The 16,503-nt window shown below is 49.2% G+C and overlaps 1 protein-coding gene across 1 annotated transcript in view; it reads left to right on the top strand.

Moving 5' to 3' along the window:
- Positions 1-16,503, top strand: part of LOC116983278 — a 34,313-nt gene that overhangs the window by 9,208 nt on the left and 8,602 nt on the right. Inside the window, exons 7-15 of the mRNA XM_033036962.1 lie at positions 561-726; positions 1,537-1,611; positions 3,785-3,937; positions 5,140-5,242; positions 8,712-8,811; positions 9,640-9,839; positions 11,154-11,239; positions 13,801-13,899; positions 14,980-15,052. Coding sequence (XP_032892853.1) covers positions 561-726; positions 1,537-1,611; positions 3,785-3,937; positions 5,140-5,242; positions 8,712-8,811; positions 9,640-9,839; positions 11,154-11,239; positions 13,801-13,899; positions 14,980-15,052 — 1,055 coding nt within the window. The remainder of the gene's footprint in view (positions 1-560; positions 727-1,536; positions 1,612-3,784; positions 3,938-5,139; positions 5,243-8,711; positions 8,812-9,639; positions 9,840-11,153; positions 11,240-13,800; positions 13,900-14,979; positions 15,053-16,503) is intronic.

The following is a 16,503-nucleotide window of genomic DNA, read 5'->3' as shown; positions in this document are numbered from 1 at the left end:
CCCCTCAGGATTTTCAAGTCTGAAAGTAATGATTGTAAGTTCATTTTTGCTGCTGAAAGCTAAATAATAGGCTATATGTTACATCATCTGATGCTTGTGCAAGTGTCAATAAGGGCGATTGTTTTGCAATTTCAGTGGACTCTCGGGGTTAAAGGGACAGCTGTGTTGCTAAGAGACAACGCTGTCTGATTACTGTGGGGAGGTTACGTGGACGTTGATGTGTTCTTGTGAGAATTCTTCACCATCTCACTGTAAATATGGGTCCTTCAGAATCACAGATGGCTGTGGAGGCCAAGTCAATGGATATTTTTACGGTGCAGATTGACAGATTCTTGATCAGTAAGGTGTCAGGGTTTATGGGGAGGAGACAGGAGAATGGGGTTGAGAGGGAAAGTTAGATCAGCCATGATTGAATGGCGGAGTAGACTTGATGGGCCGAATGGTCCAATACTGGTCCTATGGCGTATGAACGTGGGTGAGGGGGCACATTATTGGAGGGAGGGGGAAAGTGCAGCATGTCACCGTGACCAACTCTGCCCTCTGTGCCCCGAGCCGACTAGATCGCTTGCCAACGACACGCGCCTGTCTCCGTTTGACGAGAGCCTGTGGAAGGTTCCGGACTGTGCGTGCCGCTGTATCGCCAGCCTCTCCTCACGCATCTACTACCCGACCGGTGAGGGGACCGCATGCGCCGACTCAGAGGAGTTTCTGCTCTTGGGCCTGGAGGTGAGGGGACGGGGCTGAGGTGGGGAGAGGGGACGGGGCTGAGGTGGGGAGAGGGGACGGGGCTGAGGTGGGGAGAGGGGATGGGGGCAGAGAGGGGACGGGGGGGGGGGGGAGGTGGGAAGAGGGGACGGGGGGGAGGTGGGGAGAGGGGAAACCATCTGTCACAGTCCCTCGAGGTCCAGGGTCATGGGCAGGGCCAGCATTTAATGCCCCTTGACAAGGTGGACAGCACAGTTGCACAGCAGTAGAGATGCTGACCATAGGTGCTGTCTGCACAGAGTTTGCACGTTCTCCCTGTGACCATGTGGGTTTTCTCCGGGTGCACCGGTTTCCTCCCACACTTCAAAGACGTGCGGGTTTGTAGGTTAATTGGATTGAGTAAAAATTGTAAATTGTCCCTAGGGTGTAGAATAGTGTCAGTGTACGGGGTGATCGCCTGTCGGCGCAGACTTGGTGGGCCAAAGGTCCTGTTTTCACACTGTATCGCTAAAGTCTAAAAGTGGGGGTGAGATCCATCATGAACAAGTCTACAAAGATAACCAATGTGCCAAGTCTATGTAGTTCAGAGCTTATTCGGAGGTTGTAGTGTTTAGTAGCCTGATGGCTGTAGGGAAGAAACTGCTCCTGAACCTGGACGTTACAGTTTTCAGGCTCCGATACCTTTTTCCTGATGGAAGGGGTAAGATGAGAGTGTGGCCAAGGTGGTGTGGGTCTTTGATGATGCTGGCTCCCATTTTGAGGCAGTGCCTCCTGTAGATGCCTTTGACGATGGGGAGGACAGCAGTCATGGAGTCTCTCTCCCTCTGACAGGATGGACGGATATTCTTCGTGGATACCGAGGTGATGAACGTGTCCTACCACGACATCCAAGCCCACCAGGGACCGGTGAGTCACCAGGAACCCGCCGGCAGTGGAGGTCGCTCCCTCCCGAACCCTGCGTCATATTGACCTCCCTCCAGAAGTTGCTTCATGTGTTGTCCACCCAAAGAAGCCTCAAAGTGCCAGGGACGAGGGTCTGATCCCGACCTCAGGTGCTGTTGGTGTGGAGTTTGCACGTTCTCATAAGTTCATAAGTAATAGGAGCAGAATTAGGTCATTCGGTGCATCAGGTCTACTCCCCAATTCAATCATGGCTGATCTATCTGTCCCTCTCAACCCCATTTTCATGCCTTCTAACCCCTAACACCTGTACTAATCAAGAATCTATCAATCCTGCCTTAAAAATATCCATTGACCTGATCTCCACAGCCTTCTGTTGCAATGAATTTCACAGATTTACCACCTTCTGACTAAATACATTCCTCCTCATCTCCTTTCTAAAGGTACGTCCTTTTATTCTGAGACTATGTCCTCTGGTCCTAGACACCCACTAGTTGAAACATCTCCAAATCCACTCTATCTAGTCCTTTCACTAGTCGGCAAATTTCAATGAGGTCCCCCCCCCATCCTTCTAAACTCCAGCGAATACAGGCCAGTTCCGTCAAACGTCATCATATGTTCGCCCTGTGACCACGTGGGTTTCCTCTGGGTGCTCCGGTTTCCTCCCACACCCCAAAGATGTGCGGGTTTATAGGTTAATTGGCCCTCTGTAAATTGCCCCCAGGTGTGCAGGGAGTGGATGAGAAAGTGGGATAACATAGAGCCAGTGATCAATAGTCAGCGTGAACTCGGTGGGCCGAAGGGCTTGTTTCCATGCTGTATCTCTAAGAAAAACTACATTAGAGGCTGATATACCCCTTTCGCACAATACCCTCCTTCTCGTGTAGATAGTCAACTTGGACATGTTAGGAAAAGGGGATGTACAACGAGATCTGGGTGACCTTGTACATCAGTCACTGAAAGTAAGCATGCAGGTACAGCAGGCAGTGAAGAAAGCTAATGGCATGTTGGCCTTCATAACAAGAGGAGTTAAGTATAGGAGCAAAGAGGTCCTTCTGCAGTTGTACAGGGCCCTAGTGAGACCACACCTAGAGTATTGTGTGCAGTTTTGGTCTCCGAATTTGAGGAAGGACATTCTCGCTATTGAGGGAGTGCAGCGTAGGTTCACGAGGTTAATTCCTGGGATGGCGGGACTGTCATATGTTGAAAGAATGGAGCGCCTGGGCTTGTATACTCTGGAATTTAGAAGGATGAGAGGGGATCTTATTGAAACATACAAGATTATTAAGGGATTGGACACGCTAGAGGCAGGAAACATGTTCCGATGTTGGGGGAGTCCAAAACCAGGGGCCACAGATTAAGGGGTATGCCATTTAGAACGGAGTTGAGGAAAAACTTTTTCATCCAGAGAGTTGTGACTGTGAAATTCTCTGCCTCAGAAGGCAGTAGAGGCTGATTCTTTGGATGCTTTCAAGAGTTGGATAGACTTCTTAGAGATAGCGGAGTCAAGAAATATGGGGAGAAGGCAGGAATGGGGTACTGATTGTGGATGATCAGCCATGATCACAGTGAATGACAGTGCTGGCTCAATGGGCCAAATGGCCTACTCCTACACTATTGTAGAAACATAGAAACATAGAAAATAGGTGCAGGAGTAGGCCATTCGGCCCTTCAAGCCTGCACCGCCATTCATTATGATCATGGCTGATCATCCAACTCAGTATCCCATCCCTACCTTCTCTCCATACCCCCTGATCCCTTTAGCCACAAGGGCCACATCTAACTCCCTCTTAAATATAGCCAATGAACTGGCCTCTATTGAACCTGGGCTGAATGGCCTGTTTCTGTGCTATCTGACCTTGTGACTCGATATAATAAAAAAACAACTGCAGATGCTGGTTTATACCAAAGATAGACACAAAGTGCTGGAGTAACTCAGTGGGTCAGGCAGTATCTCTGGAGAACAGGATAGGCAATGTTTTGGGTTGAGACACTGCTTCAGTCTGAAGAAACATTCTGACATAAAAATGTCACCTATCCATGGATCTGAAGAAGTGTCCTGACTCGAAACATCACCGATTCATGTTCTCCACAGATGCTGTCTGCCCACTGAGTTACTCCAGCACCTTGTGTCTATCGTAACTCTATCACTGACTTACCTGGGAGTAATGTGTTACAGGTAATCTTCATGATGTCAATCGTGGATCAGAGCCAGTTGATATCGATGGGTCAGGACACTGCAGGCAAGTGTCTCAAGATCTGGAGTCTGCCCAAGTTGTATCTTCTCCACGATGTTATCATCCCATTCTCCACGGTCAGCCTCTCGATAATAGTGAGTACAACGGGGTTTGGGGGCTTCCTTGTTCCTACAAGTATGTTTCATTTCAGATGCGTTTAACTTTAGCTTGGTGGTTGGGGAGGGCTATGAACTCTTGAGTCTGGACCTGATACGACAGGGCCACACAGTGGCGCAGCGCTAGAGTTGCAGCCTCCTCTCACCAACTTCTACAGATGCACCATCGAAAGCATTTTATCAGAATGCATCACAGCTGGGTTTGGGGAACAGCTTCATCCAGGACTGCAAGAAATTGCAGCGAATTGTGGACGCAGCCCAGACCAGCACACAAACCAACCACCCTCCTATTGACTCCATTTATACTTCATGCTGCCTCGGCAAGGCCAGCAGCAGAATCAAGGACGAGTCTCAACGTGGCCATTCCCTCTTTTCCCCTTTCCCATCAGGCAAAAGGTATAGAAGTGTGAAAACGCACACCTCCAGATTCAGGGACAGTTTCTTCCCAGCTGTTATCAGGCAACTGAATCATCCTACCTCAACCAGAGAGCAATGCTGAACTACTATCTGCCTCTTTGGTGACCCTCAGACTATCCTTGATCGGACTTTACTGGCATTACCTTGCACTAAATGTTATTCCCTTATACACGTAAATGGCTCGATTGTAATCATGTATTGTCTTGCTGCTGACTGGTTAGTATATGACAAAAGCTTTTCATTGTACCTCGGTACACGTGACAATAAACAAAACTAAACTGGATTTGATCCTGACCTCAGGTGCTGTCTGTGCCGGCTCTGCACCTTCTCCTTATTCTCATTCCCCAAAACATGCCGACTCGTGCATGTGTGACCTATGCAAATAAAGTTTTACCGTTTAGTTTAGTTTAGAGATACAGTGCGGAAACAGAGCCTTCGGCCCACCGAGTCCATGCCGACTATCAATCATCCCCTACATTAGCACTACCTTACACCCAAGGGACAATTTATAATTCTTACCGAAGCCAATTAACCTACAAGCCAATACGTCTTTGGAGTGTGGGAGGAAACCGGAACACCCGGAGAAAACACACGCAGGTCACGGGAAGAACGTACGAACTCCGTACAGACAGCTCCCATAGTCAGGATCGAACCCGGGTCTCTGGGGCTGGTAAGGCAGCAACTCTACCACTGTGCCACCCTCTACGCATGCCCGACAATAAAACGGCGTCGAACCATTGATAGGTGAATGTGTTTGGTTTCAGGACAGTCACCTGTGTCTGGGGCTGGAGTCCGGGTCAATCATCTTCTCCAACTTCACAGCCACCAGCTCCTGGCTACTTCCGGCATCTATCACCACACCGCCAGGTGAGCTGTGTGTGGCCTGGGGTCACCAGGGGAAGATCCCAGGCGTGTGGGGGAGGGGGGAGGGTGGAAGGGGAGAGAGGAGGGTGCAGGAGGAAGGGTGGCTGCATAAACCCATTCAAGGCAGAGATGAGACTCAGTGGTCAACTTGGGAAAAGGGGAAGTACAACGGGATCTGGAGGTCCTTGTTCATCAGTCAATGAAAGTAAGCATACAGGTACAGCAGGCAGAGAAGAAAGCGAATGGCACGTTGGCCTTCATAACAAGAGGAGTTGAGTATAGGAGCAGAGGTCCTTCTACAGTTGTATAGGGCCCTAGTGGTACCACATCCGGAGTATTGTGTGCAGTTTTGGTGCCCTAATTTGCGGAAGGACATTCTTGTTATTGAGGGAGTGCAGTGTAGGTTTACAAGGTTAATTCCCGGGATGGTGGGACTGTCATATGCTGAGAGAATGGAGCGGCTAGGCTTGAATACTCTGGAGTTTAGAAGGATGAGAGGGAATCTCATTGAAACATATAAGATTATTAAGGGTTTGGACATGCTAGAGGCAGGAAACATGTTCCCAATGTTGGGGGAGTCCAGAACCAGGGGCCACAGTTTAAGAATAAGCTGTAAGCCATTTAGAACGCGACGAGGAAACACTTCTTCACACAGAGAGTTGTGAGTCTGTGGAATTCTCTGCCGGTGGAGGCCGGTTCACTGGATACTTTCAAGAGAGAGCTAGGTAGGGCTCTTAAAGAAAGCAGAGTCAGGGGATATGGGGAGAAGGCAGGAACGAGGTACTGATTAGGGATGATCAGCCATGATCACATTGAATGGTGGTGCTGGCTCGAAGGGCTGAATGGCCTACTCCTGCACCTATTGTCTATTGTGTATTGTTATACCCAAAGGGTGGTGTCTGTAGTGGTCTCTCCCTCAAAGCAAGGTGAGACAGAGACTTGGCATGTATCACAGAGCGAGGGGGAGAGGGGGGGTGGGGGAAGGGGGTTGACGGGCAGAGCGAGAGGGGGAGAGACACGGAGAGGGGAAGAGTGAGAGGGGGTAGAGGGGGAGGAGAGGGAGGGGGAGAGGGGGTGGGGGTGAGGGGGTGAACCCACGAAAAGCAACTGGCCCAGACGGAGTTCCTGGCCATGTCCTTCGTAGCCGCGCGGACCAGCTAGCGGGAGTATTCGCAGACATCTTTAATCTCTCCCTACTCCGTTCTGAGGTACTCACCTGCTTCAAGAAGACCACCATCATCCCGGTGCTGAAAAAAAGCAAGACCTCCTGCCTAAACGACTACCGTCCAGTGGCCTTGACATCCGTCTTCATGAAATATTTTGAGAGGCTAGTTATGGAACACATTAAAACCAGTCTACCCAGGGGTCTTGACCCACTTACAGCTCTGCCTTTAAGCCCCTGTCCCACTGGATGAGGTAATTCAAGAGTTCTCCCGAGTTTACCCCTGACCCGAACTCGGAGAATGCCCGTAGCGGGTCCGTAGGAGTACGTGGATGTCTCGTAGCGGCTCGAATTGCTAACGGGGAATCCGGTAAACTCGTGACGTTTTTTCATCCCTGCAAAAACTGTCCACGAGTAAATAAATACTCGTGATAAAAAAAATGGTTACTTTTTACTCGTACGAGCCGCTACGAGACATCCACAAACTCCTACGGACCAGCTACGGACATTCTCCGAGTTTGAATCAGGGGAAAACTCGGGAGAACTTGAATTACCTCGTACAGTGGGACAGGGCCTTTAATATCAGGATTTTTTTTTTTAATTTCACAATAGACTTTATTCAAATAATAAATATATACAATACGTGAACCATGCGGAAAAATTCATCTGACATTTTCGGAGGCTCTACACCTTGTTCAATACAGTCTATACATTTCTCAAGTCTGTCCCCCACCCGTGCCACTCATGTGGCCCCCTGGCGCGGGATACCTTCCCTTGTTTTGAGGGGCGTCTCCACCATATCGTGCCCGTGATACCATCCAAGCTTATCACCAAACGCGTGGGACTTGATGTCAGCACTCACCTCTGCAACTGGATCCTTGACCAACAGACCCCAATCAGTGAGGATAGGGGACAAATCATCCGCCACGATAATCCCCCACACGCGGGCTCCACAAGGATGCGTTCTCAGTCCCCTTCTTTACCCCTTGTACACCCACGATTGTAAAGCCATGTACAAATCTAAGTCAATTTTCAAATTGGCATAAGGCACCACCATTGTGAGCTGGATATCAAATAACTATGAGACGGAGGAGAGGAAGGAGATTGAGAACTTTGTGTCCTGTTGTCGAGACAACAACCTTTAGCAATGTTAGCAAGACAAAGGAGATAGTGAGTGATGGTGCCGAAGTAGAGATAGTTGAAAACTTAAAAACTTAAAATTCCTCCGAGTCAAAATCACCAAGAACTTCTACTGGACCACCCATATTGAAGCAACGACCAATAAAACACACCACGCCTCTACTTCCTTAGAAGGCTTAGGAAGTTCGGCATGGCCCCTACAACTCTCACCAACTTCGACAGATGAACCATAGAAAACATTTTATCAGGATGCATCACAGCTTGGTTTGGGAACAGCTCCATCCAAGACCGCAAGAAATTGCAGCAAATTGTGGATGCAGCCCAGACCATCACACAAACCAACCTTCCGTCTGAAGAAGGGTCTCGACCCGAAATGTCACCCATTCCTTCTCTCCAGAGATGCTGCCTGCCCCGCTGAGTTACTCCAGCTTTTTGTGTCTATCTTCCTTCTATTGACTCCATTTATACCTCATGCTACCATGCAGGGCCAGCAATATAATCAAGGACGAGTCGCACCCTGGCCACTCCTTCTTCTCCCCTCTCCCATCAGGCAAAAAGTACAGAAGTGTGAAAATGCACACCTCCAGATTCAGGGTCAGTTTCTTCCCAGCTGTTATCAGGCAACTGAATCATCCTACCACAACCAGAGAGCAGTGCTGAACCCTTTGGTGACCTTCGGACTATCCTTGATCGGACTTTGCTGGCTTTACCTTGCACTTCCCTTATCATGTATCTATACACTGTAACGGCTCGATTGTAATCATGTAGAGTATTATCTTTCTGCTGACTGGATAACACGCAACAAAAGCTGTTCACTGTACCTCGGTACACGTAACACTAAGTTAAACTCTAACTGTAATTGATTGGGGGGAAGATGGAGAGGAGAGAGTGAGGAGGAGACTGACAGTGGTGGTGAGAAAGAGGGTGGAGGGTGGGGAGAGGGGTGGAGCGGGTGGAGTGTAATGGAAAGGGGTAGAGAGAGGAGGAGATGGAGAAGAGGCAGTAAGGGGGAGACAGAGGGGGACATCGAGAGAGGGGGGAATGGGGAGGGGCCAGGGTGTCTGCCGATGTCAGTCACAAATATTGTCCATATTAGCTGATCTTCACCCCTGTCCGTGGAGCTTCACTTGCTCTGGTCCTCTCCGAGTGTTAACCTCCTTCTCTCTTCAGATTTGGACGAGAGGAGTGACTCGGACGAGAGGCAGACGGCGTCTCTAACGGACGTGTTCACTGATGCCTGCCCAAAGCAGAACATCTTCCTGAGTTGCAGGTGTGTCTGGGTGGGGGGGGGGGGGGGGGAAAGAGGTGGGGGGGGTTTGTCACACTCCAGCCTTTGTCGCTTACTCCAGCTATCTGCCAATCACCCCTCCCTCACCTGTACCCACCTATCACTCATCAGGCTTTATCCCGCCCCCACCTCTCCTATTCAGATTTCTTCCCCCCTACTCTATCTGTCCGAAAAAGGAACCTGATCCGAAACGTCGCCTGTCCATTCCCTTCACCGATGCAGCCTGACCCGCTGAGTTCCTCCGGCACTTATGTGTCCTGCTTATGATTTGACCCAGAGGTAGACACAAAAGACTCGAGTAACTCTGCAGGTCAGGCAGCATCTCTGGAGGAAAAGAATGTGACGTTTCGGGTTGGAGCCTGTCTTCAGACTGATAGTAGAGCTGAGGAGTGGTGGGAAATAAACTGGAGGCGAGAAAAAGGCAAAACAAATCAGGGCCGGCAGGGTATGTCAACTTATGATTTGACCGATTCTGATTAGTTTAGTTCAGCGAACAGCCCGGAAACAGGCCATTCGGCCCCACTGAGTCCCCTTTAACAATATCTCATACACTAGGGATAGTTTACAGAAGCCAATTAACATACAAACCTGTACGTCTTTGGAGTATGTGACGAAACCGGAGCACCCGGAGAAACCCCATGCGGTCGGGTCACGGGGAGGATGGACAGACAGCAGGCGTAGTCGGGATCAAACCCGGGGTCGCTGTCTCTCTGAGGCAGCAGATCTACCACTGTTGCCTGCGATGAACTGCGGCGGTTGTTGATGCTCTGGTTGTCACTACCCTGTGCCCATCCTCTATTCATGTTGCAGTGGTGAAGCCGTGATTAAAGTCTGGGATCTCCAGGGGTATCTGCTGACTGAGATAGTTCTCGATCACACCCTCACCCACGCCATCTTCCTCAATGACACAGGAGATATCCTGATGGGCTTCAAGCAGAATCTCTTCCTCATCCCTCACCACAAGCTGATGTTTGAAGTGACAGACTACACGTCTGATACATCAGCCAGAGGTGCGTGGCCCTACTTTAGACTTTATTTATGACTTTAGAGCTATAGCGCGGAAATAGACCCTTCGGCCCATCGAGTCCACACTGACCAGCGATCACCCCGTACACTAGCACTGTACTCTGTCTGATGAAGGGTCTTGACCCAAAACGTCACCTATTCCTTCTCTCCAGAGATGCTGCCTGACACGCTGAATTACTCCAGCATTTTGTGTTTAGGAGCACTATCCTACACACTAGGGACAATTTTGCAACTTACCGAAACCAATTAACCTTCAAACCTGCATGTTTTTGGAGTGTGGGCGGGAACCAGAGCACCCGGAGAAAACCCATGAGATCACGGGGGCAATGTACAAGATCTGTACAGGCTGTACCTGTAGTCAGGATCGAACCCGGGTTTCTGGCGCTGTAAGACAGCAGCTCTACCGCTGCGACATCGTGCCATCCTCCAAACCAAGGCTTTTAAGAGTGTTCAATTGTCATATGTCCCAAAACGGAACAATGTTATTCTTACTTGCAGCAGCACAAAGGGTCTGTAAACACAGTACTCAATAGATTACATAACAAACAAATGAAAAAAAGTTAAATAAATTTAAAAAAAACACTATTGGTGCAAAACAAAAGCCCGAAGTTCCAAGTGCAACTAAGACCGTTCGAAGTTTAATTAGTGTGCAGCGCTCAAGAACCTGTTGGTTACTGGGAAGAAGCTGTTCTTGAACCTGGAGGTCATGTTTTCAGGCTCCTGTACCTTCTTCCCGATGGTAGCAGCGAGATGAGAGCGTGGCCAGGGTGGTGTGGGTCTGTGGTCAGTGAGATGAGAGTGTGGATAAACAGGGTGGTGTGGGTCTGTGGTTAGTGAGATGAGAGTGTGGATAAACAGGGTGGTGTGGGTCCTGTGGTCAGTGAGATGAGAGCGTGGCCAGGGTGGTGTGGGTCTGCGGTCAGTGAGATGAGAGTGTGGCCAGGGTGGTGTGGGTCTGCGGTCAGTGAGATGAGAGTGTGGCCAGGGTGGTGTGGGTCTGTGGTCAGTGAGATGAGAGTGTGGATAAACAGGGTGGTGTGGGTCTGTGGTCAGTGAGATGAGAGTGTGGATAAACAGGGTGGTGTGGGTCCTGTGATGAAAGGCAAGATGCTTATACAGGAGTTTCACTGCTGCCACTCGTGGGGATCTAAAGTGTATGGGATGGAGAAAGGGATGGAAGGGGTCGCAGTTGGATTTCTCCAGACGGGGATCCCGGTGTCTTGAATGCTGACAGAAGCGGAACTGCGCCATTGTTTGCTGACTTGGTTCCTGCTCCTTCCTGCTCTCTCTGCTTCCAGAGTCGGATATCTACGAGGACCCAGACATTAAGTACGAATACAAGGGGATTCAAGCTCATTCCCACTTGGATATAGATTCGTATTTGGTACGTAGCAAGTTCACAATTTCATAAGATATAGCAGCAGAATTGGGCCATTCGGCCCATCGAGTCTACTATGGCTTTCAATCATGGCTGATCTCTCTTTCCTTCTCGACCCCATTATCCTGCCTACTCTCCCTGACACCCTTACTAATCATCTGTCAATCTCCAACTTAAAAACACCCAATGACTTGGAAGATAGATATAAAATGCTGGAGTAACTCAGCGGGGCAGGAGAGAAGGAATGGGTGGCGTTTCGGGCTGAGACCCTTCTTCAGATTACTCCAGCATTTTGTGTCTATTTTCGCTGTAAATCAGCATCTGCAGTTCCTTCCTACACACAATGACTTGGCCTCCATAACCATCTGTGCCAATGAATTCCACAGATTCACCACCTTCTGGCTAAAGAAATTCCTTCTCTTCTCCTTTCTAAAGGTACGTCCTTTTACTTTGAGGCTGTGCCCTCTGGCATAACGTGTTCTCTCCGGCCAACAAGACCCATCTACACTAGTCCTACCTGCCCCTCGTTTGGCCCTGTCTATACGTTGCAATAGTACCTGCCTCAACCACCTTCTTCGGCAGCTCATTCCATACACCCACAACCCTTGTGTAAAGAAAAATGACCCCTTGGATTTCCCCCCTCACCTTAAACCTACAGTGCCCTCCATAATGTTTGGGACAAAGACCCACCATTTATTTATTTGCCTCTGTACTCCACAATTTGAGATTTGTAATAGAAAAAAATCACATGTGGTTAAAGTGCACATTGTCAGATTTTAATAGAGGCCATTTTTATAGATTTCACCATGTAGAAATTACAGGAGTGTTTATACATAGTTCCCCCCCCATTTCAAGGCACCATAATATTTGGGACACAGCAATGTCATGTAAATGAAAGTAGTCATGTTTAGTATTTTGTTGCATATCCTTTGCATGCAATGACTGCTTGAAGTCTGCGAGTCATGGACATCACCAGTTGCTGGGTGTCTTCTCTGGTGATGCTCTGCCAGGCCTGTATTGCAGCCATCTTTAGTTTATGCTTGTTTTGAGGGCTAGTCCCCTTCAGTTTTCTCTGCAGCATATAAAAGGCATGCACAATTGGGTTCAGATCGGGTGATTGACTTGGATTGACCAAGAATTGACCATCTTTTAGCTTTAAAAAACTCATTTGTTGCATTGGCAGTATGTTTGGGATCATTGTCTTGCTGTAGAATGAATGCCATTGCTTTGAGGCATTTGTTTGAACTTGAGCAGATAGGATGTGTCTATCCACTTCAGAATTCATTTTGCTACTACCATCAGCAGTTGTATCATCAATGAAGATAAGTGAGTCAGTACCTTCAGCACCCATACATGCCCAGGCCATAACACCCCCACCACCGTGTTTTACAGATGAGGTGGTATGCTTTGGATCTTGGGCAGTTCCTTCTCTCCTCCATACTTTGCTCTTGCTCTGAAAAGTTAATCTCCGTCTCATCTGTCCACAAGGCTCTTTTCCAGAACTGTGGTTGCTCTTTTAAGTACTTCTTGGCAAACTGTAACCTGGCCATCCTATTTTTGTGGTTAACCAGTGGTTTGCATCATGCAGTGTAGGTTTGGCTGATGTCTCCAACAGTTTTATTCTTGTTTCTCAGTCTCATAATGGCTTCTTTGACTTTCATTGGCACAACTTTGGTCCTCATGTTGATAAACTGCAATAAAAGTTTCCAAAGGTGATGGAAAGATTGGAAGAAAGACTAGGTGCTGAGAGCTCTCTTATACCTGCATTAAGGAGGCAATTAAACACACCTGAGCAATTACAAACTCATGTGTCCCAAACATTATGGTGCCCTGAAATGGGGGGACTATGTATAAACACAGCTGTGATTTCTACATGGTGAGACCAAAATATATAAAAATGCCATTTATTAAAATCTGACAATGTGCACTTTAACCACGTGATTTTTTTCTATTACAAATCTCAAATTGTGGAGTAGAGAGGCAAATAAATAAATGATGGGTCTTTGTCCCAGACATTATGGAGGGCACTGTATGTCCTCTGGTTCTCGATGACTCTACTCTAGGCAAGAGACACTGTGAATCCTCGTAAATCATCCCTGCACTCTTTCCAGCTTAACAACATCTTACCAATAACGTGACCAGAACCGTACACAGTGCTCTAAATGTGACCTCACCAATATCTTGTACAACTATAACATGAGTGAATGATACTTTACTGTAACTTGTCACAGTGAAATTATTTGTTTTGACTACCAGACACAAAGTATGCAAAGGGTCGCCACCTAGAGGGCACGGACAAAGTTGCAATGTGTTCAATGTAGTCCCAAACATCCCTCTTTGTTCTCGGCAATCCCCCCCACACTGGGTCCCTCTTCATTCTCTCGTGATCTCCCAACATGACCTCCCTACTTCTATATTCAAATAGAGATTTGAATATAGAAGTAGGGAGGTCATGTTGGGAGATCACGAGAGAATGAAGAGGGACCCAGTCTGATGAAGGCCTAGAGGCAGGAAGTCTTTACGACCATGTCTATCTTGGTAACCTGCCCGCTGCTTTTGTCTTTCAGACACCCTTCATCTTTCATGATGTACTGTCGGATATTCAATCATTCACGTCCGAGCTGTTACCCGCTGCAGAGGTTGCGGTCACCAGCGTAGAGGTTTCTGTAAGTACTGAGGGTGGGGAGGTAATGAGGGAGGGGAGGTGCTGAGGGAGGGGAAGTAATGAGGGAGGGGCGGTACTGAGGGAGGGGCGGTACTGAGGGAGGGGCGGTACTGAGGGAGGGGCGGTACTGAGGGAGGGGGCAGGTACTGAGGGTGGGGAGGTACTGAGGTAGGGGAGGTACTGAGGGAGGGGAGGTACTGAGGGAGGGGAGGTACTGAGGGAGGGGGCAGGTACTGAGGGTGGGGAGGTACTGAGGGAGGGGAGGTACTGAGGGAGCGTCACACTGGGAGAGGGGCGCAGATGGAGCACCAAAACGTCTTCATGTTCCAGCTTTGATGAAAGGCTTCCCTGGGGAACGGTGGGAGTGAGAGTTGTGACTCCCAATTTGTTTTTAATACACCTTCTTGCTAAACATTTTGGGGAACCAACAATTATCCGATTTTCCATCGAAAAGCCATCCCGATAGTTGACATTTTTGAATTTCTGGGGAGTTTATGGTGACACAAAAGGGCGTCCCAGTGGCGCAGCGGGTAGAACCGCTGCCTCACAACGCCAGAGACCCGGGATCGATTCTGACCTCGGGTGCTGTCCGCGTGGGGCTTGCACACTCCCCTTATGAGGTTCCTCCGGGTGCTCCGGTTTCCTCTCACATCCCAAAGACGGGCAGGAATTCTGACTTGGGAGTCGGCATGGACAAAGTGGGCAAAGGGGCGTTGTTCCCCGCTGTACACCTCCAAGGGTCCGCGCCGACCAGCGATCCCCGTACACTGACACTATCCCACACACTGGGGACAATTCACAATTTACCAAAACCAATTAGCCTACAAAAAACTTGCACGTCTTTGGAATGTGAGATGAAACCAGAGCATTTGAAGAAAACCCACGCGGTCGCAGGGAAAACGTACAAACTCCGCACAGACACCACTCCTCAGTAAGGATGTACCCGGGTTTCTGGCGCTGTGAGGCAGCAACTCTACTGCTGTGCCTCTGTGCTACCCGACTCTGTGTGCCAAAGGACCTGTTTCCACGATGTTTGACTCAACAAAGACATGAAATATGTTGACGTCTGAACTCTTCTCAGGGCGAAGTTCAGACCATCACCATGGAAACCAGTGCATCACCAGACACTGCACAACCAGAGCAGGTGGCAGAAGGTAAACCCATCCCCTCCATCTTTCCTTCCTCCCTCTCCTTCACCCTCTCCCTTGCCCTCCCCTTCACCCTCCCACTCTCCATCCCTCTCCCTCTCACCCTGCCCCCTTACCCTCCCCCTAGCCCTGCCCCTCACACCTCTCCCTGAACCCCCCCTCTCCCGCCCCCTCCCCCTCGCCCTGAACCCCCCCCCTCACCCTGCCCCTGTCCCTCCCCCTCACCCTGCGCCTCTCCCTCCCCTCTCCCTCGCCCTGAACCCCCCCCCCTCTCCCTCCCCCTCCCCTGCCCCCACTCCCTCTCCCTCCCCCTCACCCTGCGCCTCTCCTCTTCCTCCCTCTCCTCCGCCCCCTCCACCTTCTTTCTTTCTCTTTCTGTCTTTCCCTCTTTTATTAAACCAAGCAGATTTTAATTCATTTTACTTCATAATCGCAGTATAAGCACTGGAACGATCAATACTGCCAATAGTTGACAAACATCGATCAATCAATGATCGAATTACAACAATATTATCGTACACACGAGGTACTGGACCCCCCTCCCCCGTGGTGACTAGCGTTCATGGAAGGCCTCCAGAGTTGCCGTGGACACTGCGTGTTCCCTCTCCAGGGACCCGTGAGAATTAAACCTGGAAGAGGGGCAGGCAGTCGACTCGGGCAGGACCCTTGACTGCCCGCCACCTGGACCCGTGAATGGCCACTATGGCCAGGCCCAGGAGCAAACCGACCGGGGGAATCCTCCCCCAGTGACTTTCCCTCCCCCCTCCGTAATGTGTGACCAAATATCACCAGTGCTTAACAAAGGTTATCAATATTTAATCAATCAAAATCTTAGGTCATAAGGTTATGTGATAGCAGCAGAATTAGGCCATTCGGCACATCATGCCATTCAATCATGGCTGATCTATCTCTCCCTCCTCATCCCATTCTCCTGCCTTCTCCCCCTAACGCATCATTCCCAGTTTACATGATCACAGTTACAGTACTGGAAAGTCCAATACTGCCAATTAGCAGTTTGCAAACATTCATAATTGTCGGGCTGAAATGCAGCCAAAACGGGAGGAGCATTCCCCCCCCCCCCCAAAGAGCCACCATCTTTTCAGACTTTAAGATGACAACAGACTTCCCACTGACCTTCATGGCTACAATGGCCTCAAAAGTCTGATTATTTTGTAAATTTGTTTTAACCCCATATTTACGCCTCATCAAACAATGGTCGAGGCTCAGGAGCTGCGTAGTTCTGCAGGTCCGCTGAGGAGTGGCTCGACAATCATCATCGTTACTTAATAAATCAAAATCTTGCTGCTGTAAACAGCGCATTCCGACATTTAATGAACGGTCTAATTAAGGAGTGTCTAGAAAAGCAACAAAAGCAGTATTGTCCAGATAAACGAGGAATATCCGTGTCGATCTTCCCCATCGGAGTTGCAGCTCCGAAGGTGTTTTCCCTGGTCCAA

Source organism: Amblyraja radiata, chromosome 18, assembly GCF_010909765.2.
Source record: "Amblyraja radiata isolate CabotCenter1 chromosome 18, sAmbRad1.1.pri, whole genome shotgun sequence".
Taxonomy (NCBI): Eukaryota; Metazoa; Chordata; class Chondrichthyes; order Rajiformes; family Rajidae; genus Amblyraja; species Amblyraja radiata.
Note: the sequence above shows the minus strand (reverse complement) of the source record. Positions and strands in the feature narration are given on the sequence as shown.